Consider the following 27,721-nt stretch of genomic DNA (forward strand, 5'->3'; position numbering starts at 1 on the left):
CATTATTTGGATCTTCATTTTCATGAGAAGTTAAAAATATAGCAGGCTTGATTTATTTAACAAACGTAAAAGGTAATACTACCGCTTCATTAAATCCAACTATTCTGAGGTAAAAAAATAGAAAACAATTTTCTCGGGCCACTGTGGAATAACAACAGCTTTTAACAAAACTTATACTCTAAAAACAAAGTAACTTAAAAGACATCATAAAGTCCATTAATAAAACTTAATTAAAATACAAAAATATTTGTGTTTAGCTTTGAAAAGCTACCCTAATTTAAAACGAAAAAAAAAACAATTTCTTAACAGATTTGAATGTAGTTAATCAAAGTCTCTGCAGGCACTTCAACGACAGTGGGAACATTGGAAATGGCACTGATGCCGCATTTATCAGATAAAACGAGTCTTATGTATTGGTTGGTGTCTATGATGCTTCTAGACTGATGCAAAATGTGCGGTAACAGCTTCAAGTGAGTTTCACTTTGATGGCCTGCAAGTAATGTTTGATCAATGTGGCCTATATTTTTGGTTCACTTACCTGGCAATTTAATTTCAAACGTTAAAGATGGATTTTCAGGCGGAAAACTACGCAACTCAACCAATTTATGAAAATAATATAACACAATCAGCTCAATTTCCTTGTTGCACATGTTGGTTTTTATTTCGATAACAGGGGTCAAAATCTGCAAAATAGAAGCAAAATCCTAAAATATACCCAAACACCAAAAATGTGTCCTCATATCTTACGCGATTGCAGACCAATTTTTGATAAACATTTTTGGTCATACAATGTTCTAGAATACTGAAAGTGTCCTCGCTGGACAAATGTCCGATCATCGATACCAGAAAACCCCGTAAAACGTTCCGTTCCAGGTGGTTAACAAACATGCTGAACTCTACGTTGATTTGTTTCAGTTGCAAGATTTTTTTGTGATTAATCAGATACATTATCATCGGATTTATAAAAGGACGCACGTCTGTAAATTTAAACAATTCCAACTGAAATGTCATACAAAAATGAACATCAGTTCACTAACCAAACCTCCAAATGTCGCCTTTTTGCTTCAGGACAAGTTTATAGAGCTGGACAACAGCCACAGCGTTTAAAAGAAACCCTGATTGCAGGAACTTTTTCAGAACCAAGTTTCGGTTGTTCAGATCGGATTCGCATATTTCCGGAATGGGTGTAGCCGGGTGGTAAGGCCATTTGCACGACTCCTCCAATAGATGGAGATCTAATTCATCAGTTATTTTCATAGAAAGCTACTCGAGGGTAATTTAACAAGAACTCACTAGGACACGTTAATATTTCGTAGCTTAATTCCGGCTGACAGCTGACCAGCAATCTGGCAATGAACAAATACCGGCCTACTATAGACACTCCAGTGTATGTGTCAGTTATGAAAAGCTGTAAAATAGCAAGGAGAATAATGGTAAGTTTATGTGTTAATCGTTTCTGATTGGTCAAGAAAAAGCAGAAAACTGAAACCTGCTTTTTTTCCTTCCAGCACACACATGCAAATTTAGCATAATTCTAATATTAAAACTAAAGTAAATGACGCTAAAAACAATAAACATATCAATCTGGAAATAAATAAAAATGGAAGGAACATACACAAACAGTGTCACTTACTCTTGACGTAATCAGGCTATCCCAATCTGGAAACTTCATCAGCACATCCTTGGCATCTTGATACATTGCTCTACGGTCTAATTCAAACAAAATATTCATGGTAACCACCTCCAAAACAACACGAACATTCAAATCGCCGTAATAATAGGGGTTAACAGTTTCTGCACGAAAAATAACTCCAAAACTCAATTTTCAAGTTTGACAATGTAATAAACACTTACCGATACTGGCAAGCAGTTTTTTGTAGATGCGCGCCACCATTTGATTGGTTCCCTTCAAATGGGCCAACGTCATGCTGATGAAATTTTGAACGGTGGACGGAGCCATATATTTACGCAACAAATCAAGGAACTGAGCACCGTTGCCAGATTTGACACATTCGTTCAAAGTGAGCACGTCGTCTTCGTTGATGTCCACATTGTCGATACGCTGCAGATAGGAATTGTGCAGACTTACGTTAAACTCGTAATTCGGATCAAAGTAGATCCTACCGAAAATTGGTTGATCCGGAGCCTGAAACACCAATGTATGTTTATCTTATGCATTTACTTGGTTTGGTGGACAAACCTTTCGGTTTATAGACTGTAATTCGCTGCTGCTAGTCACCACGTTCTCGGAGCTTTTCTCCCTTGTCAACAACGCCCTATCATCTACGTTATCTACCTTTTGAGCTTGAGCATGCGTTGTTTGTACTCGAGCTGATACTTTAGAGCGTACATTGTGATCATAAATAGCCGTGTGATCGACATGGCGTCGTTTAGTCGTCGGACAATAATCGTAATCGTCCAGGGGATTGTACTGCTGACCTTGACTATTATACATTAAATTGGAGGAACCTGTATTGGACTGCGGCGTTTGGATGTGATTCGGCGTGTCAGAGTCAGAGAACAAACCAGTTGAACTTCCGGTACTACAAAAAAACACAAACTAGTAACATCATGTCTATGTGACTCGTTTAATTGTACGCAGATTGGTTTTCTGTCAATTACAAATGCAATTTGATATGACAGTGTCTTTTGTAATGATTCACACAGTAACTTTAAATGCTCCTGTCAACTAACCAGATAATGCTTGTAACCCAAATGTGGTTCAAAAAGGTGGCAAAATATTCCCAGACCTCGCATCACTGTCAATTTTTCGGAGGTAATATCTCTGTGCATTTAATTTTTCCGGAAAAATTCGGAAAAAACGAGTTTCTAAGTAATTTGTTTTAACAAATAGCATGAGCAAGAGTCTCGTTTTCGATTCGGATGATTTTTAAAACCACTCTCGCTCATGCTATTTGATAAAACCAATTACTTAGAAACGAGTATTCCAATTTTTCCACAGGAAAAATTAGATGCACGAGGGATATTTGGTAAGATTATTTCCTGAGTTAAATAAACATTTTATTTTAATTAAAACAATAAGAACAATAACTTTCAAGTTAGAAAGAGTAACACTATTCTTTATGTTGTTGTGAGGAGTGTGCAATTTTTTCGATTTTTTTTCCGGAAAAACTGCTGACAGCTAAGTTGAGAGTTGTTGACAAGTGATTTTTCCACTTAAAATTTACATTTTTTATACTAATTCTTAATAGCGATTGGTCAAAATTGATAGGAAAGAAATAATCTACAAATACAAACCTAAACAAACCTGACCGCAATTGGGACGTCAACGTAGTACACCATATGTCAAATTAAATGATGGAGATGTTTACATCCAATAGCAATGCTCAAAGTTAGCTATGTCACTGCCCGCAAAATAATAAATTTAAATCTAGTCAAAGTAAGCAAGTTTTATTTTTGGTTGAAATTTGAAAAATATTGTATTTTGCCCCCATACTTTTACTTATACCAAAGAATAGCTATTTAACAAGAAGAGACAGTTGAAAAGAGAAAGCGAATTAGAGAGAGATGGACTCTTCCTACCAAAGTTAAGAGACTATTGGCTTTGATTCTTGAATATCAGGAGTTTCATTGGTTGATCATTCAGGTTGTTGAAGAACGTTGCCATATCAGTTTAAAGTTAATAATAGTTAATAAAGATTGATATTGTGTTGAAAAAAATGAAAAAGGATTTTTTTTTCAAGAAAATAAAGAAAATTTATTTATTTAATTTATAGAAAAGGTACATTTTTGTAGGGATGTCAAGTGTTTACCATTATAGTTAGTTTTAGTAGGATTGTATGTAGTTATTAAGAAAATTAACAGTATTACTTGATGAACTTCAAAGGAGGTGAAAAAGGTGGTACGTGGAGGAAGAAGGTGGGAAGAAAGGTTTTTTTCTAATTTTGGCATATAAAGTGACACTTTTCAAAACTGATTAGAGTGACAAAACGTTTTACTTTATGTAACTAGTTACATAAAGTATCACTTTATGTAACTAGTTATGAAATAGTTATTTACATTACTAGTGGGGTATGAGCATTTTTATAGTCACGAGTGGGAGTGTTGCCACGACGAGGTCGTAGACCGAGTTGTGGTGATCACACGAGTACGTTAATTTGCCATACCCCACGGGTGATGTACAACATTTTATCTACGACCATCAGAAGCAGCGTAAAGTAAGAAAAAAATTCATATTTTGTGCAATGTGAACTATTTAGGAACGTCTCGTATATGCTTGCTACGGGTAGTTATTTGTTACCCTTAAATCTTGTCATCTACGCTGTACTGTTTTGGTGTTGTTGCTATGGTGGCCATTTGTTTCCACATATCACTTAAGCGACAATTTAACAGTGTCAGTCACAAATTTTTAAAAGTGCATTTCGTTATGAACATGTCTGAAGAACTTCCGTCAGATATTGAAGAAGCTGCCGCAAACGTGGTATCTGGCTTGTTGCCTGCCAAGTCAAAGGAGAAATATGAAAAAATGTATCAAAGTTATGTTTAAATTCAATAAACAATTACAGCAGAAATTTTCATTTAAAGTTGTTTTATCGCACTAGTGCGATAAAATCGATTATTATCGCACTAGTGCGGTAAAATCGCTCATTACGTAACTCAAAATGAGCTATGTAATGAATGATTACCATGCTAGGAGTAGATAAAGTTCATTTCATCACTCCCTGTTTTTATGCATTTCCGTAGAAACATATGGGCGACATCCATCATAGCATGTCGTTGTCACTGTTTATACAAGGTGCTATGAAAGTGAATATTTGTGTTAGATCACTTTAAAAAATGGTTTTTACCGCTTTTTGGTCAAAATTAGAAAAAATTATGTATGCAACACGTTTCGAAAATGTCTTAGTGTGTAACTCATTTAAATTGTAGGACCTCGCTGCGCTTGCCCTACAAACATTCATTCGTTACACAAAAACGATACTGGTTACATAAATAGCTATTTTTTTTGTTTTTATGGTGGTTGTTTGTCAGAGAGACTTTGAGAGAGCTAAAAAAGTCAATTTGAAAAAAAAAGAAATTCGAGCAAAAATCAGACTATTGATGATCAGGGGATCTTAGAAAGATTTTTCCTTCCGTAACGGAAGTTACTGGGTGTAATACCGAGTGCTACCAGCAATTGTACCGTCTAGTCCACGTTATGACATGGAGCAGATTGTGATAGAGGACCTATTCCAGAAGTGGTTAAATCGATAACCGATGATGCCTCCCGGCTGTTACCGAGGAACAACCTTTGCAGTTAAAAATCCACCTCAACGCAAAAGAAGAAGATTGGTCAACTGACGGTTTATTTTGGACAATTTGGACTCTTTGACGAAGAGTATTAGTTGTAAGTAGTTTGTAGTTTTTTGCATTAAAGACATTTGTAGTTTCAATGATATATTTAGAAGCAGGGTTTTTAGGTAGAAAGTAAGTTAGATAGGTTTAATTATTTACCTTAAAAATAACTTGGCATCCCTATTATAGAATTTTTATTCAAGCTTATTTATTTAAATTTTCTTTATTTACTAGATTATTAGAATGAATGGTCAGGGTGAATCTGATGCCAGTTATGATGATATTATCATGCAACTAGGAGGTGAGGGAGATTTGACTAAATCTCATCTTCAGGATGATAATAATCATGGCAATATCTTCCAATGATTAAGAGGCAAACTTAAAACACTTTGACTCAAAACGAGTTCAAAACTACGAAGGCGTAGAAGGACCACAAACATTTTTTTTCTTAAATTTCTCGGAATTTAGGTAAATTCCGACTTCGAACTCTGAATTTAGTTAAATTCTGACTTCAAATTCGGAATTTAGTTAAATTTCGAGTTCAAACTCAGAATTTACATTGTCACATTGCAAAAGCTCTTTAAACCAAATTAGACAAAATTTTTCAGTTTGGCAACATTGCAAACATTCTTCGAAGCAAATTAGTAAAATTTGTTAACTTTGGCAACATTGCAAACACACTTCAAAGATATTAGTCAGTTTGGTTACATTACAAACACTCTTCGAACCAAAATTGTAGAATTCGTTAGTTTGATAACATTGCAAGGACACTTTTGAACCAAATTACCAAATTTTGTCAGTTAGGCAACATTGCAAACAGTCTTCGATCTAAATTAGGAGAGTTTGTTAATTTGGCAACATTGCAAGCAAACACACTTCAAAGAAATTAGTTGAACTTGTCAGTTTGGACAGATTGGAAACACTCTTCAAACCAAATTAGTAAAATTAGTCAGTTTGGCAACATTGCAAACCCTCTTTGATCTTAATTAGTAGAATTTGTTAATTTGTCAACATTGCAAAAACACTCTTCAAACCAAAATAGTAGAATTTGTCAGTTTGACAACATTGCAACTAATTTCCCAGTTTGAAGTCGGAATTTAGTTAATTTCTGAGTTTGAAGTAAAAATTTAAGAAAAATAACGTTTGTGGCCCTTCTACGCCTTCGTACAAAACAATAATTATCAGAAAATAGTTAATATTTTAATCTGAAAATTGGATGAATTTTTATTTCGAAATTAGATAAGATAAGAGACAATCGGCAACATGTTTCCTACCAAAGACAAACCCAGGTCAGCCAAAAACACCACCCCAACATCAAAGAAATTATGCCGGCTGTCCCTTCTTGTTAAACAGCAATTCTTTGCTTATACTATTCCAAATGATAATCTAAACAACCTGCGTTGAGGTAAACATCAAAATTGAATAATAAGCAAAAAAATCAAACCTGCTTGTGCTTCGTTTTCTTGTTCGCGGACCACACGTCAATTGCGGCGGTGGTAAATAAACTTGGTTCGAATCGGCGTCAGCAAAAGTAGTTTGTTGTCGATTTAAGGAGGCAAAATCGGGCATATTTTCGCATTGAAAGGCGTGCAGTGGTCTAAAAAAGCCAACAGACAAAATCACTATATGACAAACAACGAAAGTACAACTTACGGCTGAGTTTTATTGACGAAATTGTTTACAGCCCGCACGGGCATGGAGGGTTGTCCGAAAGTGGGCGGCGGCACCGAAAAATCGAACGAAGCTAACGAAAAACCAGGAGCAGAGTTCAGTGAAGTTTCAGGTTGTAAGAATTTGGCTGTTTGCTGTTCAAAATTGTTTCTTGCCCTGCTCAGCTGCTGGTTAACAGTTGCTTCCAGTTCTTCAGCGTATTGAACACTACATCAAAAAGAAGTAGTCAAATAACCTTAAACTTAAACGGTAAACTGACTTTTTGATCTCGTTGAAACTACAAATTTTCCGAAATGATTCCTTAATCCTGTTAGGAACTAGTTGTAAATTGAGGCACTTATGCTCGTTTATGTGCGTCCAAACTTCCTGACAAACCTGACGATCGATCGGGTTTCTCGTTAGATTGATCAGCAATTTGCCGGCCAGTCTTTGCGGTATTACTTCACCCGCGTTGCACATTTTACGTAATACAACCCAGTTTGAAGGTAAATTGTCCATGGAAATAATAATTTCAATTAAAATTTCGCCTGAAAATAAATCATAATCAATTAATAAGAGTTGATAACAAAAAAAAATCTAAAAATGCATCAACCCAGGTTTATCAAAAATAGACACTTTCTTGAAGGGAAAAAAATACCAACCAACTCTAAGAAATTTATCTATCAATCTAACCTAAACTTAAGTAGTTTTTCAACATCAAAGTAACTCACCTAACATCGGATATTTTTGATTGTCAATATTAGCCCTCACATACTCTATGACATTTTCAAATACTGTCAAATCGTTGCACCTTTGCAACTGTTTAAGGACGGTATTGACGCCCTCAATTCTCGACTCAGCACTCAAAGTGACCAAAATTGTTTCGATTATGTCGATTAATGCCAACTTGTTGCCTGCAAACGTGCATAAACGTAATTCATAATAAAACGAATTTACATCGAAACAAACCTCGCGACGCAAATATATCCGCGAAAACGCGAAAAGTCTTAGAGAACCAGACCGGTTCGGATTTGGCAAAATTGTACGCCTCCATAAACAACTCGTGATTGGTCAAATCGACCAGTTTTTGTTTGTGTAATGTTATCGAATGAAAATTTGTACATGATTTACGCGTACATTGATTGGTGAGGAAAAACGTGTAGCATAATCCTTTATAAACACTAGGAAACTGGAAATAAATTCGTTGAATTGACCTTTGAGTAAATCTCAAAACAGTGGGTAGCTTGTTATTGGTCTAGAAATTTATTTGACAAATAACAAACTACCAGCTGTGTTGCGATTTATGCATTAACATTAAAGTAATGTTTTACTTTTTTCAGTTCGGTAATGGTGGGCTTTAACTCTTCAGTTTGATCCACCCATTCTGCCACTCTACTCATTTTAATCGCGTCCTGTTGCTCAATTAATTTGTCATCCACACTTTCACCTAAACCTATCATGGAAGTACTGCAAAGAAAAATACCACATAATAACAGAAAGCAGTCAGTTTAATGGGGAAATTACCTGCCAATAATAGAAATAATGTCATCGTCGCCGTTTTCAACGTCTTTAACCACTTTAACTCCGGAACTGGCATTAACAGATACGGAAATACTGGAAGGTTTTTGTCGAGTAGGTGGCCTTTTCAGAGGTACTTTAAAATTGGATTCGCTACTCACATTACTTATGCTAAAATTATTTTTACATTGCAAAAACACAATTCAGGAACTATTTGAAAACTTGCCTAGAGTTCTGATTTTCTTGGAGAGTGTACTGGATAACCACGTCAGTAGATAGCAAACATTTTGCATAGGGAAATTTCTTTCTTAACTGACATAACTTAATTTTCCAAGGAAACCACCTACCTCTCTTTTGTTTCGCTTTTTCATTTTGAACGGAAAGCGACTTTGGCTCTGTAAATGGGTCCAAACAAAACCGTTGGTTTCCCTTTACTTGAATAGTAAAGTTTGATGCTTTTATTCGCGGTTTTTCCTGCATGTTATTGGAACAGTTAAAATCTAAACTTGGAGTATTATCACCCCCAATACTAGTTGGAGATATCAAAAAACTGTCACAGGAATTTTGATCTCTATAACTTTCAGTATAAAGAGATTGAATTGGAGATTCAGGACCAACGTAATTTGGGTCAATTTGTGGTTGACATTCTGGATAGTTTGAGAGCTGTAGATTAGATCCATCATTACTTGTAAAACCTAAAAAATCTTTCAAGATTTTATGTGAGCTTAAATTTAGAGTTCAAACTAACCCTCAGTAGGTTCAGAATCACTAAATTGCAGTTCACTTTCCTCATCACTTGAGTCCAAATGTCTGCTTCCAGTAGATTCTAGATATGGCACATAGTTATTGCGAAATGAGTCTTTGGAAACACCAATATGCATGGCTTTGTAGTTCATGTTGCTTCTGTAATTATTTATTTTTTACTTTCTATATAACTGAGAAATTCTTTGCAGCTTACCTAAAGCTTTTGACAGATTTTGATATACCTCCACTAGATGCTACACTATTACCATCAAAACTACAGAAAAAGTTATCAATCAGTTTTTTTTACTAACATCAAGTAATAAAAAATTCAATAACAAATGTAAAATAACCAATTACATAAAATACCTGTCATTGCTGCATGAAAAAGACTTGCGAGAATGAAATTCCTGCTCTGGAGGCTCAGCCTGATCATCTTCTTGAAGCAGTTGATCTTCATCCAAACCATCAGGTTCATAATCAAGATCTTCAATGTCATTTAACATTGCTGGAAATGTAGATTCTATTTTCAAATGTCTCTAATTCCACCTGCCAAGCCAAACCTCCCATGTTTTTAACAACTTACAACTTAAGCTAAGATCTAGGTCTGTCCCACCAATAAATACAACTGTGTCTTAAAGTGGTTGATGAATGATATAGGGATGGGTATTAGTGTCTTTGTAATTCCCTTAGGATGGTCATCTAAATTTTATTTATTTTTTTAATATTTATGTTACAGTGAAATCTACAAAAGCTTTCATAACTGAAGCAAGGTCATCAAAACATAATATCTATGTAATACTCTTGCATACAACAAGAAGTAGGTTTAACCTTCAGTTCATGAGTTTGTCCTTCTTCAACCAAATGTATTTTAATAATTTTTTAGACTACTGTAGATTGTTGGTTAAAATATCCTGCACCTGTATGCAATGTAGCAACAATTTTGTCAAAGTAAGCATATTCTTATCCTGAGCTACCTAAGCAAAAACTGAAATATATATGGGTTTGTAAAAGTTGTTTGGGGACCCAAGTTTATGTTAGTAAAATTGATCAAAAACCATAAAAATACTATTGTGGATCTATGTTTATTATAAATTACCTTCAATGTCCTGTGGCCCTCGCGAACTGAAAGATCTGCAGCTCATGTCGTCAAATTCCTGTTGAAAAAACTACTTTACACAAAAACCATCCTAATTGCTAAAGTAATGGCATACAAACCGAAGGGACAGAAAGAATAAAACACTGTTGAAAGGTTATAAAAAGTGATCAAAAAGAAAAAAAGCCAACAAAAACTGAGGATATAGTTGTATCAACCATCCATCCATACCTTATAATAATTCTTGAAATTCGTAAAACATAAACCATCAACAAACCAAACCAAAATTTCAATATTTCCCTAACCACACTTTTAAACGGCATTTAAATTTGACATTCGACATACTATCATGTGACTTCCTACAGAGATGTCCATACTCCATCATGTGACTATCAACTAAACGAAAAACTGTAACAATGGCAACGTTGTTTGAATCACACGTGCTTTCCGTTTTCCGCTCATAGCGTAAAAGAGCAGAGATATGGGCAATAAAGGAATGAAAAAAGCGCTCAATCTAAAATATGTATATTAAACATTTAACTGTTTTTTATTTTAAAATTGTGAATTTGCTTACCACAATCTTATCTAGTCAAACAAAATTTTGTATAATAAAATTATTCTTTAAAAAACAGAGAAAGAAAAAAACGCTACATTCATGCAATTCAATTTTATTTTGGAGTTTGTATAAATGTGGTTCCCTACCGAACGCACCTAAACATAGCTAGAGCTAAAGCCAAGTCTACATGTGCAGCATTTATAATACGCAAACACTGCACCAGTAAAAGTTACCATAAACAGAATAAATTGAATAAAAAAATTCAAACCCTTAAGTTACCAATGCACTTATCCAAAATCTCTTTTTTAACCATGTAATAGTCAGGATTGAGTTTCAGCACTTCATTGGCCACATCAATGGCAACGGGGTATTTTTTGCACTTCAACAAGCAGTAAGCCAGCTTAAAGCCAACATTTGCATTCGATTTTAAACCCACGCTCCAAGCCTGTTGGTAATTATTTACCGCGTCTTTAAACCGATGCTCTTTCTCACCTATATAGCCTAAATATTCGTAGGCTTTGGTGCAGGCCTTATTGTGCTGCACGACCTTACTTATCAGCTCTCCCGCCGATTCGTATTTGTTCGACTGCAAATATTGATCGGCTAATAGCAACCAGCATTTTTCTAGGTACTGGGCGTCCTCAAAATTCCATTGGGTTTTTACCACCCTTTTCAGTTGGTTTTTTGCTCTTTGCTGCTGTTTGGTTAGAGTGTAGGCGGTAGCCATGCCCAAAATGGCACCCAAATTCTCTTTTGATGGGGTGAGGGAGGCAATAGCCACAAAATCCTCCAAAGCCTGGTCAATGTTGGGTTTTTCCTTGGTGGCCAGAAGACGGAAGTTGGTCAGTAAACGGCATTTTAGTAAGTCATCACTGTTGCTCTCCACGCGTTGTTTTAACTCCTTAATGAGTCGTTCGGCTGTAAATCGTTAAAGTTACAAAAAAAATGCCAAAAAGTGTTTGCACTCACCAGTTCTTAGCGCTAAAACTCGAGAGTCACGATACTCAATATCATCACTATCCATTAATTGTTCCGCTAACATTTCCCCGTCCGGATTCAAACAAATGTCGATCATATGATACAAAGCCCGAACACCATAATCGGGATCTTGACGCACTTGATTGAAATTTTTCAATGCCGCATTCAAATTACCAGAATGCCACTGATAGTAAGCTTTGCAGTACAGAAATCCTGAAAATGTTGTCCTCTACCAGCCGAAACAAAAACTGACTGGTACCACTCACCAGGTTCTTTAGCTGGATTAACGCAATCCTCTTCCGCTTTATTAATGTACTGTTCGCATTCTTGGATTTGCCCCAAACGCATTGACACTTCTATCAGTCTAGTCAAGGCGTCCCAATTGGTGGGCTGTTTTGATACAATTTGATTGAAGTGGAACAAAGCCATGTCAAAATCAACCTATAAAAGTACAGGGAGAGTACAGGGAAGAAAAGCAGCTTTCTACTTTTCTTGACCAATCACCAACTAAGGTAATTTATGCAAATACTGCACTTATAATATTTTAAATAATATACCTTTCTAAAAGCAATATCAGCCATCATTACTGAAGCAGCTTCATTATCCGGCTGAATCCTCAAGATGGCGTTGCAAGTTTGCTGGCACAACTCCAAATGATTCATTTGCATATACAATTTAGCTAAAGCCACCAAAATTAGGACATTATTGGGTGAAATTACTAGACCTTCTTTGTAGTAACTGACGGCTTGATCCTTATTCTTCATTGACACCGCCATCTCTCCTAATTTCAGGGAAGTATCTACTAACTGTCTGTCAACATCATCTGTGGTACCAGTTTGGTCAACTGTCATACGCTTCTTAACTTTAACGTAACAACCCATGGACTCCTTCAGACTTTTAATTGCGTATGTAAAGTTGCCGGATCTCTCTTGAATTTGCGCTAGAAGTAGACGCAATTTTGCCCTGCAAGTTTAAGTTTTACCGATTTTTTCCCACTACAACCTTCAGGCATCTAACCTGTAACTCAAACTAGGCAAATCGTCATTGTCGTTCTCCCTTCTGGCTTCATCCTCAATCTCGTCCAGTAATAACAACTCACCTTTTTCGTAATCTCTAATATTAAGGTAAAGTTCTCCTAGTTGCAATATCAAGTCAGGATTTCTAGCATCTTTAATTGCTTTTTTGTAATACCCCACTGCTCTATTAAAGTAATGCGCCTCCACCAATGCTTTGCCCATTTTTATTGTCAAACCCATGTCACTAGGGTTGTTTTTAATAGCCTTTTCGTAGTTTTCTAAACCCAAATCTGGTTCTAGAACGCGCATATAAGCATCACCCAGTAAAACGTAAGATTCTGACGATGTAGGGTTTTCTTGAACAATGTCTTCATATACCTAAGTAAATTTCAAATTCAATGTTTGTACAGCAAAAACCACAAAACTGTACTCACCTTTAAGTAAGCAGCACGATCTCGACGATATTTCAAATAAATCTCCGCCATTTTAACGCGAGCTTCCCTGTAACATGATTGCTCTCTGCCAATTTTCTCCAATAAATCAATGGCACCCTGTACGTTTTTCCTTTTAATCATATTATCAGCACTCAACAACAGTATACGGTACTCCTCTGGTGTGTCTCGAAGGTCATTATTAGCCTCCTCTAAAGCTTTCAATGCCTCCTCAGTCTGTCCTGTCATGTTCAAAGTGTCAATCAATTCAACGTACATTGAAGCTTTATCCGCTAGAGACACTTTATTACTAGAACTGATTAAATCTAGAGCCGTATTTAAGGATTTGACAGCTCTCGCGTGGTTTCCGCTGTTTTTATCAATCAACGCGGACACGTAATGGTAGAGAGGGTTGTCTCTAATTTTAAAATTGGAACTGGTGCAACTCTCCAAATTTTGAGCCGCCAGATCATATTGTCCGTTTTGGAGCTCTATTTGAGCTGTGAGTAGGTAAGCTTCACTAGAATCAGCTCCAGGTAGCTTAAAAAGCCTATCTAAAATTGCTAGAGCTTGGTTAGTTTCCTTTTTTAAGTACTGAAGCTTAGCCTGTAAGAACAAAGCTTCAGGTAAGCTGGGACAAGCTTTAACCACCAAACTAATCAACTCGAAAGCATTTTCCATAACTTTTCCACTTGCTGAAGAGTGCTGCAAGTACTCTTGCACCACCTCGAGAGTAAAAGACGGATCCAACGCAAGCAAATACTTGTCAGAGTAATAACTCAGTTTCAGAAGTTCAGTTTTAACGTCGTAAATAAGTTTCAAGTGCTTCAAAGTTTCTGTCGAAGTGTCAGCCAATCGGGCTTGCAGTAGGTGCAAAGTTAAGGAGCTGCTGGCATCTTTCAACTCCAAAAGGTACTGGATTTGACGGTGAAGTTGCTGGCTTAAGCCGTTGTCCAAGTATTCGCAAAGCGATAATCCTAGAAAAGCTCCAAAACAGCCTTCGTCCATTTTAGTTGCGCTCTTAAACAACTTGGAAGCTTCTTTGGTGTTTCCTAATAACGCATACTGATTCCCTAACTCGACAATCAACTCCGTATCGTCCGCGTGGCTCTGCAAACTAACCTCCAACATCGCTATAGTCTCTTTCAGCACACGCTTGTTTTTATTGCACAATTTTGCGTACAACTTGGAGGTTTGTAGGGTTACTAAGATGTTGTGAGGCTCAAACTTCCACAATAACTCTGACAACCGTTTAATGCTGCTACACGCAGCTTCCAAGTCATTTTTATAGCACAAATTTATCAAGATTTCATAATTCTGACAATAAATAATTTCTCCTTCATTAACATTGAAACGAGTCATAGCCTCGGACATTTCTTCCCAGTCTTGCGAAGCTAAGTGCACTTTAATTTTTAATAACAAAGGCAAGTTAGATTCCGAGAACTGAACCAAGGCTTTGTTGGTCAAATTTAAGGCCTCTCCATGTTCTCCCAGATATAAGCAGCACTCTCCCATCCCCAATATCCCAAGAAGATCCCTTGGGTTGCATCGTAACGCCTCGTTAAATATAGTTTTCGTACTGGTGACGTTACTTCTTCCTAGACTTTTCAGCATCAAAAAAATCCAACCCTTTAAAGCAAAAAATTTGGATTCTTGACCATTCATTGAAATAGCTTTTTCTACATAATCTAAGGCCTTCTCAACCTTGTTAAGAGCCATTAAAACAAAAGCAGAGTTGTAAAAATCCACAGCTTCGGCGTTTTTCCGGTACTCTTTCATTTGCATGTCTAGTTTTACGTAAATCTCTTTATTGGCCACCCCTAAGTATTTATGCCCATACATCAAAGCTATAGTAGCAGATAATTTTACGTCTTGTTCTTGCGAGATAGCTTCCAGGTCATGTACTCCTTCCTCCAATCTGCTAGTGAGCATCAACGCCAAGGAATGATATAGTTTGCAGAAAAGACTAGAGGGAAACTTAACTATCGCATCTTTACACGCGACCAGCATCAGATTGTAATACCGATTGTAGAAATGATAGAAGATTTTTGCGAAATAATCATCTTGCTCCATTTTCACTCTGCTTCAAAGTCTTCGATCACGAAACCCCGATACTTGGGGCTGTTTTTAAAGTAGAAATGCTGTAGAAACTCACAACTCAACTTTAATCGGACGTTTTTCTCGAGTAGATGATCGAAAATCCGCTGTAATAACAAAGATCATGATATTTTTCAGATTTGTGCCAAAGTGAACACACCTGTGCAAAAATATGCCCTAGTCCTTGGCCTTGGAGCTGTTCAGGTATTAAAGTGTGAACCAAATCATAAGTTTGATGGTCTAACTTAACAAAGGATACAGTAGCTACAGTGCTACTGTCTAGTTCAATAGTGAGTTCGTTTGTCCCCACAATAATGGGTTTTGTTTTCAGATTGTGACGTACATTGGTCAACAAGGCTCGGGACAGACGCATCACTACTAGAAGTGATAAAAAATTGACAGTTTGGTAGTGTTCAGGAAAATCTACACTTGTGAAAGTACCAAGTAACTACAGCTATTATTTAAATTGCCTAATAAATTAAAACATAATTGTACCATAGGTGGAATTAAAGCGAGTTTCACATTTGTTTAGAATAGATTTTGTTGGCAAGACAGAGCTTTGTACAGAAATAATACTTTTTTCTCTATTGGTATTGGGTACCAAAAGCCATTGCCTTTTAATGACTTGGGTCAATCTCTTGTGTATATCCGCAAACAAAAGTGTTTTGTAAGAGAAATTACTTATTTTGGTTCTTAACTTACCTATAGTTCAGATTTTAATTAAACACATTGAAAACTCTCAATATTAAAGCGTTTTATTCAACAATATCAATACAAACAAAAACATAACCAACAAAATTAGAAGTCATGGGAGTAACACAATTCGTCACGTGATTCTCCCCGTCGTCATACGGCTGATATCACGTGACATTCTCAACTCCTTTGTAAATGTTTTTAATAAAATATTCCTCCTACACCAATAATTTTAAATAAAGTTTCAACCATTTTCATAGAAAATACTTGACCAGTCACATTCACCGCCCTCCTCATATAGTTTTTGTCTAAAATAGTTTCCATCAGATTGTTCCAAATTATAGTCACTTAGTTTTATGTCACTCTTGCAGGGTTTTAACTCTTCAAAAATATTCTGGCGGTCTTGAAAAGACAAATCCAAATTAAGAGTTTGCAAAAAGTGCTCGTCTGTAAAAAGTTGAGGTGTGATTCCTAAAGACTGTTCAAGAAAATCCAATACTGAGCTGAAAGTTTTCAGGTTGTTAAATATTTGCCTTTGTTTTTTTACCAGCACTTTTTCCAGCATGAACACCAAGTGATGGTGAAAAAATTGGAAAGTCAAGTTGTAAGGTCTTTCTGGGATTCTCCTAACCAAATTGTCTGAAGCTTTTTGGTAACCATCCAAAGTTAGAGTGCTGTTGTAACACAAATCCACCCAGTTTTGTACACACTCTAATGATGTCACTGTTTGCCCAGTGAACAATTCTGGGTTAGTAAGAATTGCATTGGCCACCATCACTCCTTTAACTCCAGTTCTCTCCTGTAGTTCAACACACTCATCTAAACTGCCCAGTCCTCCATTTCCAATTACTGGAATCTGCACACTGTCATTTATGCACTTTAAAAACCCTTCATTGATAGGGCCTACATTATTTGTGGGTGTTCTAGCATGAATTGTAATAAAACTAACCCCAGACTTTTCCAAACCTCTACACAAACTAACACTATCACTCAAATCTCCAAGAATCCTTGTCTTTACACTAATTGTAAAAGGTTTTGTAATTCTATTACGACACTCACGCACCAGTTCAAATATTTTCTGAGGATTATTCAGCATTTCACAGCCCAACTGGAGCTCCCTGGCCCATCTCTGTGGACAGCCACAATTCAAATCCACACCGTCACAGTAGGGCGCCACTAGATAACTAGCCCCCACAAAATCATGCACTGTATTAGCTGCAAACTGAGTTATCAGGGCTGTGTCCTCCAAGTTGGTGGTAAACTCATTCAGGCGGGCTTTAGGACTGATACAAAACGAATCGGCCATAATCATTGGGGTGAACGTCAAGTCGCATCCGTAGCGTTTAACTAGATTTCTGAACTGGAGCTTTGTGTACCGTACCATTGGGGCGCAGGCTTTAACTAAAGTTTTGTCGTTGAATAAGTTCAAAACGTCGCACGGTGGCTTGGACATGTCTTTTTAAATTTTGCTGTTTTTTATTTATGTTCTTTGAGGTTATTATGTAATGTCAACTGTCAAATTTTTACTGACAACAGTGACAACTGACAATGTGCTGTTGGTTTTTGTACTTGCTCTTGCTGGCATTTAGCCAGATTCAAAACTCTCCTGTTTGAGGATTGCATTGCATTGTTCTCTTTGATGAAACTTCGGTGGAGGCGAAAGAACCAATTGAACATTCACAATTTTCAGAAAAAATCGCGATAAATTTATTTGCAGGTTTCAGTTAATTTTCCCAATTCTGCGAATATCGCGCTCCCAAAGTCAATGACTATCATCGATAAATTCTTTATTGGACCTATTGGTTTGGGCTTTTGAGGATTGTATGGATTGAACGTAATTGGTAATTTACACTATAGACCTGGGCCTGTTATACGAGAAGATTAAATACAAATTTGGAGCGCACTTGATATAGATTACAGCGTCAGCGAAACGAAGAAAATTAACACGGATTAACGCGGAATTAAATTCGTATAACCTCTTCAATATTCATGACAGTAAATCTTATGTAATTAAAACTTAATTTACCTAATTTCTGTTAAAGAGTTGAGCAAAAATGTATTTTTTAAAAACGTACCACAAAATCTTTTTCCACAATTAAATCTATACAACGTAAAGTTTTAACATAAAAAATATTTAACGCTTTACTATATAAATGAAAGTCCGACAAAAAAATTATTTGGCTGAGTGGTTTTATTTTAGGGTTTGTCCGGATATATTTCCACTTTTTATTACCTTCAAGCTGAAATGAATTGTAAAAGCGTTCGAGAAAAACAATTCCATAAAACATCAGAAAAATACAAAAAGAGACTAGAAAAAGTACAATAACCCTACATTTACATAACACCGATATTTAGATATAATATTTTCCTGAAAGACGTAATTTCAATTGCTCGTAAAGCGTTGTATAATAATTTATCTGCTTGCTTTTACATAACAGAAATGGAGAACTTGTCCATTAAATTTCTATTAAGAAAGTACGAAGTGTATTATATGAATTGACAAATTTTATTCAGGTTTACCAAAATGGCCAAAAAGTGGAAAGATAGCATAAACGTCACAAATGTCAGAGTCCAACGTTATACAGGGTGATTCCAAAGTTGGTGCTTTCCTTTCACCTGCGAATAGGGATTCAAAAAATAAGGTTTTTTTTCTGTTGACGCTTTTTCGAAATATGAACAATAACGAAGATACAGGGTGTCAAAGTTTTACTAAAAAAAAACAAAATGAAAAATAACTTAAATTTAATTTTAACTAACTACAGGTTATTCCTTATCAACAGACATAAACAAAAACAAAAGATTTCAGCCGCCTTTGAACTAAGTTTTAATAATTTGACATTTTAAATTAAAACAGCATTTAATTTTAGGCACGCATTAAGACGATTTTTATTTTTTTTACTGGGAATCGGTGCGTCGTTGCAAAAAATAATAAAAGGGGTTTTATTTTTAGAATTGAACAAGGAATTCAATAATAAATTTTATGTTGAAAAAAAAACCAGTTGGGTAATTTTTTTTTTCGAAAATGTTTTAAAAAAATGATACGCCACTGGTAAACGCAAGAAAATTGTTGTTTCTTGGAAAATTTGCTTTCCACGCTACTGACACCTACAAAATTTTGTTTAATTACTTCAAGTGGTTTGGCCAAAATCATTAAATTTTTATTTTTTCAGTAAAACTTTGACACCCTGTATCTTTATTATTGTTCATATTTCGAAAAAGCGTCTAAGGAAAAAAAACCTTATTTTTTGAAGCCCTATTCGTAGGTGAAAGGAAAGCACCAACTTTGGAATCACCCTGTATAAAGTAGAACACTTTGGCAAAATACTAAAATGTTTCTCGTGAACTTGGCAACATGGCTTTTTATTGAATCATAACATTTGGCGCCATTACACTTGAAATGTCACTCAAATTTTACATAAATTTAAAAAATAAAATTGAAAATCTTACCTTATTGTAACTGTCCTAGCGTTGAGAGTACCTTTAATCTCTACAGTTTTAACAAAAACACTTTTTCAGCGGTTAGATGAGACGACAACATAATAAAGCTTCCAGACGTTTTTTTGCTCGAACTAAGCCGGAACTGCCGTGGAAATTAAATATTTGAGGTCTTAAAGACACACTTTTAATAAGTATTTCAATTGCCTGGAGTTAGTTTTTATGTAAATATGCTTTATTTAAAACTTAAACGAAACAGGCGCCGTAATTCGGTCATTTATCATAGAATTGACCAATCAAAGTGTCATCTGTCAAGGGTGCATAAAATCATTGACATATAAATGTGATTAGATAGGACATTTTATTCCAAGGACGGTAAACAGTAAAGGATTGCTTAATCCCATAAGCGCAATGTTGCCGGTGACGATTTTTCATCATATTTAGCGGAAACAAAATCGGCCAATCGAGCGATCCTTTGCTGTTTACCGTCCTTGGGTATTAGGGGTCTTTTTTTACTACTTTTTACAGAAAATTGTGGCCTGGAACGCCATTTTTGTCTGTCATTTCTTGAAACTACACAATATTTTCTTTAAAATAAGGTGCAAGTCAATATGCTGGTGTGATGAGCTGGTGCAGTCGGTTTTTTGATATCTCAAAAACTAACAGAGTTAGATCTAAAAGTTAACATTTCTTTGCCAGGAATTCGGCCGGATTAAGATATAGACAATATAATATGTGATATTATGGTAAAGAAAATTTGACGCCCTCTAGCGGCCAAACGGGGTTGTCAATCAACTCATGTGGGGTTATATTTAGAAAGCTTGAAATCTGCTCTATCTTTTGTCTTCTATGACATTTTGACGTATCTTGTCAAGTAAGGGAGTAATTTAGGGTCAAAGCAACGAGTGTCACAAAATATGCTATTTTTACAAAAAGGGCAATTTTGGCAATTTTTAATTTTGCTCCAGGAGGGTTCCAATGCATAGCAAAGGGCATATTTATACCAAAGGACTTTAAATTAGGTGAAATAAGTAGAAAAAAAGCACTTCAAATCTCGGTAACATGAAGAGCTAGAGAGGTCAGTTTTGGCTCATTTTGTAGTATTTTTATTCTCTTTCTAATGGCGTTTTAGTGAAATCTATAAGAGTCCAAATAAAAAAGTTACTATTATTCAAAAATTTTAAAAATGCCGGAAAAGTGCAATTTTGGTAATTTTTTAAAACACATTTTTTTTTTTGAAAAAAATTGAAAGAATGCTGGTTATTAGGAAAAATATTTTTTGATCAGAGACAAGCTTTTGCGAGCTTGTCCCTACTTTGTAGCGTCTCTTATAAAATCCTTCTGCGTTTTAAGTGGATTAATACGTTAAAAGGCCACACCGTTAAATTGCACGATAAAACGAAAAAAAAAACGTTGGTAAATTGGGATTTTATTGCCTTTGGTTGGCGAGAGTATCCCATTGACATATTACGCTGGACACTTTTCCTGAAATTGTTCGTTAGAGTTCGGAAAATCTTTAATTCTTCAAAAATACTGCAAATGTCGGTGCAACATCGGTGAAAAATCAATAGATAGCAGGAAAAAGTTTGAAAGTTATAAATGGGAATTAATTAAAGTTGTTTTTATTTATTTTAACCGGAAAACTTGAAATTTTAATGAATTCGTGGATGTTTTTGGGATAGTGCTCTTGAATTAAACATTACCTCGTTTTTGATTTGACACATGTTAATAAAAGCTCTTAAGACAACAATGTAGCTGGTTAAACCACTTTTTATTCGTCCTTTTGGAACTTGGAAAAGCTATTTTTACGTCAGCGTCAAGCTGTGTCTAATGAAAAGCACAGAATGTGACACTTTAAAAGTACAGTGGGTTAAGGGGCATCTTAACCTTGAAGCGACTTTACAGCAAAATTTAGGTCAAATAAAGGAGCTATATTTCTCATAATGAAGTTTCTCTAATTCAGCTCTTTAAAAACTAAATGCAGCGTGTGGCTCGGAGATTTATAGTAATCGTTTGGTGAGCCACATTTTACTTGAAAATGCGCCATTTATCTGGATTTTACTGGAATAATTGACCGCTGTGGGTTCGATTAAGGGGAAATATGACAAGAAGGTGAATGATTTGTCAATTAGGTTGGTTTATTCCCCCATAAACGATTACAGAGTTGAATCAATAGCTAATCAAACGGGAGGAAGTTTTCGTATTGACTAGCATATTTCCTAATTGGTCGTGTACGGATAATTTCCGACAAGAAAGCAGTTTAATTGAACTGGCAGCAGGTTGGCGCCGATGTTCCATGCAAACGTCGTAAGTCTGTTTTCCCAGTTTAGCTTTCAATTAACTGGATTTGACGTCGGTAGAGAATTTCTGATTTCCGTTTACACGCTTAAAAAGTCGAGACACTCTGTAAAGTACATCTAACTGTGTTAAGAGACATTTTCCCAGCTGAAAGCATCAACGGAACGATCTACTAAAGTAACTTTTCGGAAGCTAAAGGGATTTAACGATTCGAAACGCTACTCCACGTGGCAATACGTTTGATGCTTTTGCCATCCCAAGTGTTTTGGGACAACAATAAAAGATCCATTCTTATGCAATACCTTTATCTGGAAACCGGATAAAAGTAGGCATTCATTTCTTAAGTGGAATACTGAATTGCTTTACAAAAGCATTATTATTCAAACTAAATAAGTTAACAATTGTTAATATATACAGTGTGTCCGAAAACTCAACGACATCCCTTTGGAAAGCTATGATCGTGAATTGAAGACACCCTGTTTATTTCCACACTGATTGGTTTTAATTAAAACTTTTACACATCCCATTTTTAACTATTGATTTCCGCCAACAAACAGACGCGTATACATAAACTGAAATAATTGAATGTTAGGTATACACCAAATAATTTCATTGCTGTACAGTTTGTATAATTAAAAATAATTGTTAAGTTAACATGTTGGAGAAAGCAATATATAGGTTCGGTATAAAAAAAGTCCATGGAAAGAGCTAATTTGCTCAAAGTGTACAAAACGAATTTTTTTAATAATCGTTATTCATTCTCCACCTCTCAAAAGAAGATTTGTTTGTGAAACCATTAAAACTGACCTGCCCAATGTGGTTTTCAACAACATTCCCTTTGTGGAGAGTTTATGAATTACTCACCGTTTAGGGAATTATAGCCCTTAGAAGGGAAACGCCCTAGGGTGTTCAGTCATTTGAAATAGGGTTTGTTAAAGTCTGCCCAAATAAAAATTCATGATTTGGTGGAGTTTTTCTTGTACGTTATTTCTTTGTTTGTTACTTTGTAAATGTGTGTTATCTAAATCTGTGACATTATAGCCTAATGCAGGACACTGATGCAACCCACTTAATTCTCCTAATTTATTTGAGTATTCTATAATATACATTTATAGCACACGTACGCTGGTATACAGGTATGGAATTTTCAAAATTATACAAAGAGGGAACTAGTGACAAGAGAGAAATCATTAAAAATCAGTCAGCTAGACAAAGATGGTGACAAACTTTGTTCGACAGTTCCTTCCTTCCTGAACCCCCCAACTAACAGGGGGGAGGTTGGCTTCTGCTTCCTTTATGGGGCAATTAGTTCGACAGTTTAGTCACAACTACCAAAGAATCATTCTGATAAAGTTGGTCATGTGACCAACACGTCACGTAGAAATTTCTAGTAGAAATTTCCATACCCTGTATACCCCAGTTGGACAGTAAAGCCATATAATAATACATGTACTTACAAACCATCAAATTTTTGTTCTTACAGTTATCTTTAACAGGAACTTCTAGCTTTAACTGCAATATTTATTTTGTAACAGTAATATCTCTTATTTTATTTTTATACTGTTGGTAACAATGTATTTACATACAATTAGCGCGTCAGTTATGTACAAAATGTTCGTATAATAATAATATTTGGCTACAACACAGCCCATTTATGCCACATACGCATAAGGTATATAAAATAAATAAAGTCTTATCTGCTACTTATATGTTCAGATTGGAATAGTTATCCTTATACAGTACTATATGACATACCCTGCTAGTTTTACAGTATATTTAGGGCCAGTATTTTGTTAAGCTACTTTCAGTGCGTTGTATAATATTATATTAATATTTGATTTATGTTATATTATACCTTACAGCTAAAATATGTTATAGCAATTTAATTCATAAAAATATGGTTTAAATTGATTTCCTGTATGTTAATTAGAAAACCATATTTTTATCCAATAAGTTATATTATCGATAATTACATTTTAGCATATTATATTAATAAGTAAGTCGTTTCATCTTTCCCTCTCCAAAACGAGAAATGGAATCATAATTGTTAACATAATTATTGTTACATTATACTGCTGGAAAGTTTATTAAAAATAATTTAATTCTTTTAAAATTACCTCTTATCTTATATATTTACAATTCAAGTATTTTTTCAACAAACTTCTATTTTTATGGAGAAGTTTAATTAATTGAAAGTAGTATCGTTACTCTAAGGCAACAAACAACTGCACGTTTCACATCTTTTATATCAAAACATCCCCCTCACATATATAAATCAAATTGTCTGACACAGAGTGCGCCTTTTTCTGAAAACTGCAGAAATGAGATTATTAAAGCAGTTGCATCACATTTTACTCGTACTGTACGAGATTATTAAGGACTAAAAACAACCTTAAAAACCCTGATTTTTTCTGGGACCTTTTTCAGGAGAAAACAATTGAAACATTCCACAACTCGGGCTGTCGTTATTAAAATCACAATAGCTCTAGAGCTTTACCACGTGATTTGGAAAACTCAAACGGGACCTTCTTAGAAAAACAATTCTTTCGTAAAGTTCCACGAGGACGTGTCCTTAAAATCGAATTTTCAGGAGAGACTTGACGAATTGTAAATAGACTTTCTTTAGATAATAACCAGTTGTCTGGAAAATATCTCTGGATTATTACGATTTGCCTTTAAACTGATTAAATTAACGATTTTCTAAGTAAATATTTAAATTTCAGCTCAAAAAAAAGAGCTGTTTATTTTTTACTAATTACACTGAGATTTACACAAAAGCTGGCTCATTTCGGCTATGAAACTAAAATACATATTCTACTAATATGATTTCATTCATCAAACTGCTTTTTTCAGTTTTTAAATTAATTTTTTGACAGAAAAACATCAATGGTGCCCATTATTGAAACGACTGTCAAATCAACTTGTTTTTCATGCAATTTTAACAATTTTCTTAAATATATTCCTTTATAGAAATCATTAACGATGGTTGGAAAATAAAAATGTTGTATTGTCAACTTACTAAACTTTGTCGAAAATTTATTTTCATCTTAGAGACTTGGAAATCATGAGCCAATTAAGGAAATTTATGTCGTAAACTCGCTATAAATTTTATCACAACTGGGTAATATTTTCAGTTTAAATTGAGACACAAGTACCCAATTAATAACGCAACGTGGTATTTACCGGAACAAAAAATTAATTAAATTATCCATACAAAACACGTGGTAAAGATGACATGAGACAAAAGTCAAATGACCGCTTTATCACAATACCTGATTGTTGTCAGATGACTTGACTGACCTATTAGGTTTTTTTTTTTAAACTTGGGGTTTAAAATCAACTTGGGACAGGAAGTTACATTTCATTGCGTGTCCCAACCTTTTTCGGCATTAACGAGTTTTTTTTATCAAAATGGAGTTAATAAAAGAGATAGTTGCCTGAAAAATGTCTTGTTGTATCGACAACAAGTTGAGAAATTTGCATTGCATTAGAAAATCCGAATTAATCAAATTTTAGCGGCCTCTTTATTAAATTATCTACCGTTGCTGTAGCTGTCCGGAAAACGGATAAAGTCGGAATTATCTCAAATTCCTTGAAACATTAATTTGTTCAGCTTTGTCAAGTAAGCTTTGCTGATAACTTTTTTTGTAGGTGACGAAAGCTCGACGCTTTTAAAAGTTGGTTATTAGCGAATCTCAACCAGATAAATCCTCAAAACCATGTTTGGCATTTTTTTTTAGCTTCTATTCTAATAATTCTATTAACCTAAAAACATTTCATTCTTATAAAACCGCTCTGGGCCGTACATGTCCCAACGTAACTTCGAAACTTCCTACTGGAAATGCAATAATATACCTAACCGCATTTTAAGCTGTCCCAATAGTATTCCAATTCTGGGAAACTGTCTTTTTTAATAATTGTAGCTTGAGCGTTATTGCCAAATTTATAAATGTCCACACAACTTAATACGTTATGAGGATTGTCAGTTTATGGTTAACATTTAACCCAACCCTGCAATTTTTATACTGAAAAAGTGCAAATCTGGCAACAATACAATTTACTTTGTTGCCTTAGGGTAAGATTATAAACACTTTGGTAAAGTATTGAACAGTGATACTTTACAAATTTATATTTTCTTCAACGTTACCTCCGAGGGCCTCCATTTGTCACCCCATAACCAAACCCATCGCAAGTTTGAGCACAGTGCCCGTACCGGTATCAAAAGGATTGCGTCATCTGGAATCTGACTGATCTTTGCCTTGGTCACTTTCCTCGCCCAGTGAATTTCCATGGATTTGTACGTTGTAGCTTGGAGATCTATTTTGACGTCCCTGTAAAAGAATGATGAGTTTTTATGTAGTAACAGTTATATTAAGTTTGGCAATGAGTAGTTTGTGATGATGACAACATTACACAGCCACAAGCATAAGTTTAAATACGGACCAACCCTGTATAAATACTAACATGATTGGTATAATTAAACTGAATATTTAAACACATATTCATTATTTACTTACTGTTGTACTGAAATGTTAATCTGATAACTTCCTTCCTATCGGAAGCAAATACGATATTTAATAATTAAACTTTATTGGTTGGTTTAATTACCGCTTAATCAATATTGGTTATTAAAATTATTAATTTGATTAATTATTTATACATTATGAGTGAAATAATTTTTGAGACTCCTTGATAAATAAGTGTCAGTGTTTAAATATTCATTTTGGTTAGTGAAAAAGACCAGTAAACTATTTGGCACTTGAGAGAAGAGAGGCGACTAGCTCTAAAACCCATTCAGACTAGTTGAAATGGAACATATTCGAAGAGTTTAAATCGTTACCCACCTGTAATTGTGACCCGTCGGAGCCCCGCCGAGAATTATGAGATCCTTTGTCGGTGCAAAAGCACCTACATATAATCCTCTTGAATGCGAATCTGAAGTCCTTCGAAAACAGGGCGTATATAAGAGGATTAATTGCACTGTTGCAATAGCCCAGCCAAAAGAGGATTGAAAACATTAGAGGGTTGATGCAGTTCCTACAAAACGCGCGCACTAGATACATCGTGAAAAATGGCAGCCAGCAACAAACGAATCCACCAACTATTATGCCCAAGGTTTTAGCCGCTTTAGTTTCCATCCGAAATCGTTTAACCTGGAAACGAAGAGATTTATATTTAGTTTCGGAACTTACAAATCCGAGAGTGGTTTCCTAAAAGCAGAAAGAACACAATACCATCAACCCTGCCTGCTTTTATCAGAAATGCACTTCCACAAGATAAACCGTATCATATCGACTTTAAATCACATTAACCGACCGTTTCTTAATAATCTAATTCTCTAGTTTCGGTCTAACGTTGGCCTAACGTAAGTGCCTCTGTATTAACATAATCTAGTTAATAGAGTTACCTTGTTTTTGCAGTAACCCGACAATGTAATTTTAACGGCCTCCGGCTTCACCCAATTTTGACGCACTTCGTGCCTTTGCATTCAGGATGAACTGAATGAATTCGTTTCGACAAGACTCGAATAACCATCGGAAAAAAGAAAAGAATAGCAAAAATTCAGTCCTTCGTTAGTGCCCTTTTGTTTGCTAATATGTAACTGACTTTATACGTTTATTTCAGTCCGTTATATTGCCAGTTTTACATTTTGAAAGAGTACTCAAAATTTTTTTAAAATTTACATAAAGAAAACTTTTTTAGAATAATAAATTGCAAGGTCAAACCTTTAATAATGAGGAATTTTATCGTCCCCTCAACCCATTTTACAAACATTGTCATTTTGAAACAAAAACACAATTTGCACGGACTTAATTATTGGCTTTAATCAAGGTGGCAAAAAAGCAGATTTTTAACATAAAAGTGTGTCAGGATGTTTGTCACATAAGCCAACACAACAAGATAACCTTCATTCAAA

The 27,721-nt window shown here is 35.1% G+C and overlaps 4 protein-coding genes and 1 long non-coding RNA gene across 8 annotated transcripts in view; 1 reads left to right on the forward strand and 4 right to left on the reverse strand.

Moving 5' to 3' along the window:
- Positions 1-39: 39 nt before the first annotated feature.
- LOC145732596 (uncharacterized) lies at positions 40-10,603 on the reverse strand. Of its 3 annotated transcripts, none has more exons than XM_081984954.1 (21): positions 10,532-10,603; positions 10,304-10,361; positions 9,574-9,712; positions 9,422-9,481; positions 9,212-9,366; positions 8,690-9,158; positions 8,470-8,634; positions 8,277-8,412; positions 7,915-8,134; positions 7,677-7,859; positions 7,226-7,493; positions 6,949-7,173; positions 6,740-6,892; positions 2,201-2,543; positions 1,855-2,146; positions 1,634-1,794; positions 1,294-1,408; positions 1,038-1,235; positions 748-977; positions 539-683; positions 40-490 (listed from the first exon to the last, which is right to left on the reverse strand). In XM_081984954.1, the coding sequence occupies exons 2-21, from the start codon at positions 10,347-10,349 to the stop codon at positions 303-305; spliced, it is 3,891 nt and encodes a 1,296-aa protein (XP_081841080.1). In that variant the 5' UTR covers positions 10,350-10,361; positions 10,532-10,603; the 3' UTR covers positions 40-302. The 3 variants fall into 3 exon arrangements, with proteins under 3 accessions (XP_081841080.1, XP_081841079.1, XP_081841081.1); XM_081984953.1 differs by having other exon boundaries at positions 10,423-10,589; XM_081984955.1 differs by lacking the exon at positions 10,532-10,603 and having other exon boundaries at positions 9,574-9,753.
- On the forward strand, positions 1,293-1,860 carry LOC145732605 (uncharacterized). Its single transcript, XR_014179037.1, has 2 exons — positions 1,293-1,433; positions 1,509-1,860. It is a non-coding gene; the product is annotated as an uncharacterized LOC145732605 (long non-coding RNA).
- A 206-nt stretch (positions 10,604-10,809) lies between the features above and the next one.
- On the reverse strand, positions 10,810-16,163 carry LOC145732594 (tetratricopeptide repeat protein 21B-like). Of its 2 annotated transcripts, XM_081984951.1 has the most exons (8): positions 16,081-16,163; positions 15,539-15,753; positions 13,285-15,485; positions 12,852-13,228; positions 12,392-12,797; positions 12,101-12,275; positions 11,826-12,047; positions 10,810-11,774 (listed from the first exon to the last, which is right to left on the reverse strand). In XM_081984951.1, exons 3-8 carry the CDS (start codon positions 15,352-15,354, stop codon positions 11,119-11,121), a joined length of 3,906 nt encoding a protein of 1,301 aa, XP_081841077.1. In that variant the 5' UTR covers positions 15,355-15,485; positions 15,539-15,753; positions 16,081-16,163; the 3' UTR covers positions 10,810-11,118. The 2 variants fall into 2 exon arrangements, with proteins under 2 accessions (XP_081841077.1, XP_081841078.1); XM_081984952.1 differs by lacking the exon at positions 15,539-15,753 and having other exon boundaries at positions 16,081-16,149.
- On the reverse strand, positions 16,113-17,582 carry Dus4 (Dihydrouridine synthase 4). Its single transcript, XM_081984963.1, has one exon. It carries the CDS (start codon positions 17,522-17,524, stop codon positions 16,316-16,318), a length of 1,209 nt encoding a protein of 402 aa, XP_081841089.1. The 5' UTR covers positions 17,525-17,582; the 3' UTR covers positions 16,113-16,315.
- A 5,291-nt stretch (positions 17,583-22,873) lies between these two features.
- Positions 22,874-27,721, reverse strand: part of Oamb (Octopamine receptor in mushroom bodies) — a 34,253-nt gene continuing 29,405 nt past the window's right edge. The window contains exons 7-8 of the mRNA XM_081985621.1: positions 26,649-26,957; positions 22,874-26,135 (exon numbers count right to left, since the gene is read on the reverse strand). Coding sequence (XP_081841747.1) covers positions 26,037-26,135; positions 26,649-26,957 — 408 coding nt within the window. The 3' untranslated portion in view covers positions 22,874-26,036. The remainder of the gene's footprint in view (positions 26,136-26,648; positions 26,958-27,721) is intronic.

The sequence above is a fragment of the Ips typographus genome, linkage group LG8 (assembly GCF_016097725.1).
Source record: "Ips typographus isolate SLU linkage group LG8, UJ_Ityp_2.0, whole genome shotgun sequence".
Taxonomy (NCBI): Eukaryota; Metazoa; Arthropoda; class Insecta; order Coleoptera; family Curculionidae; genus Ips; species Ips typographus.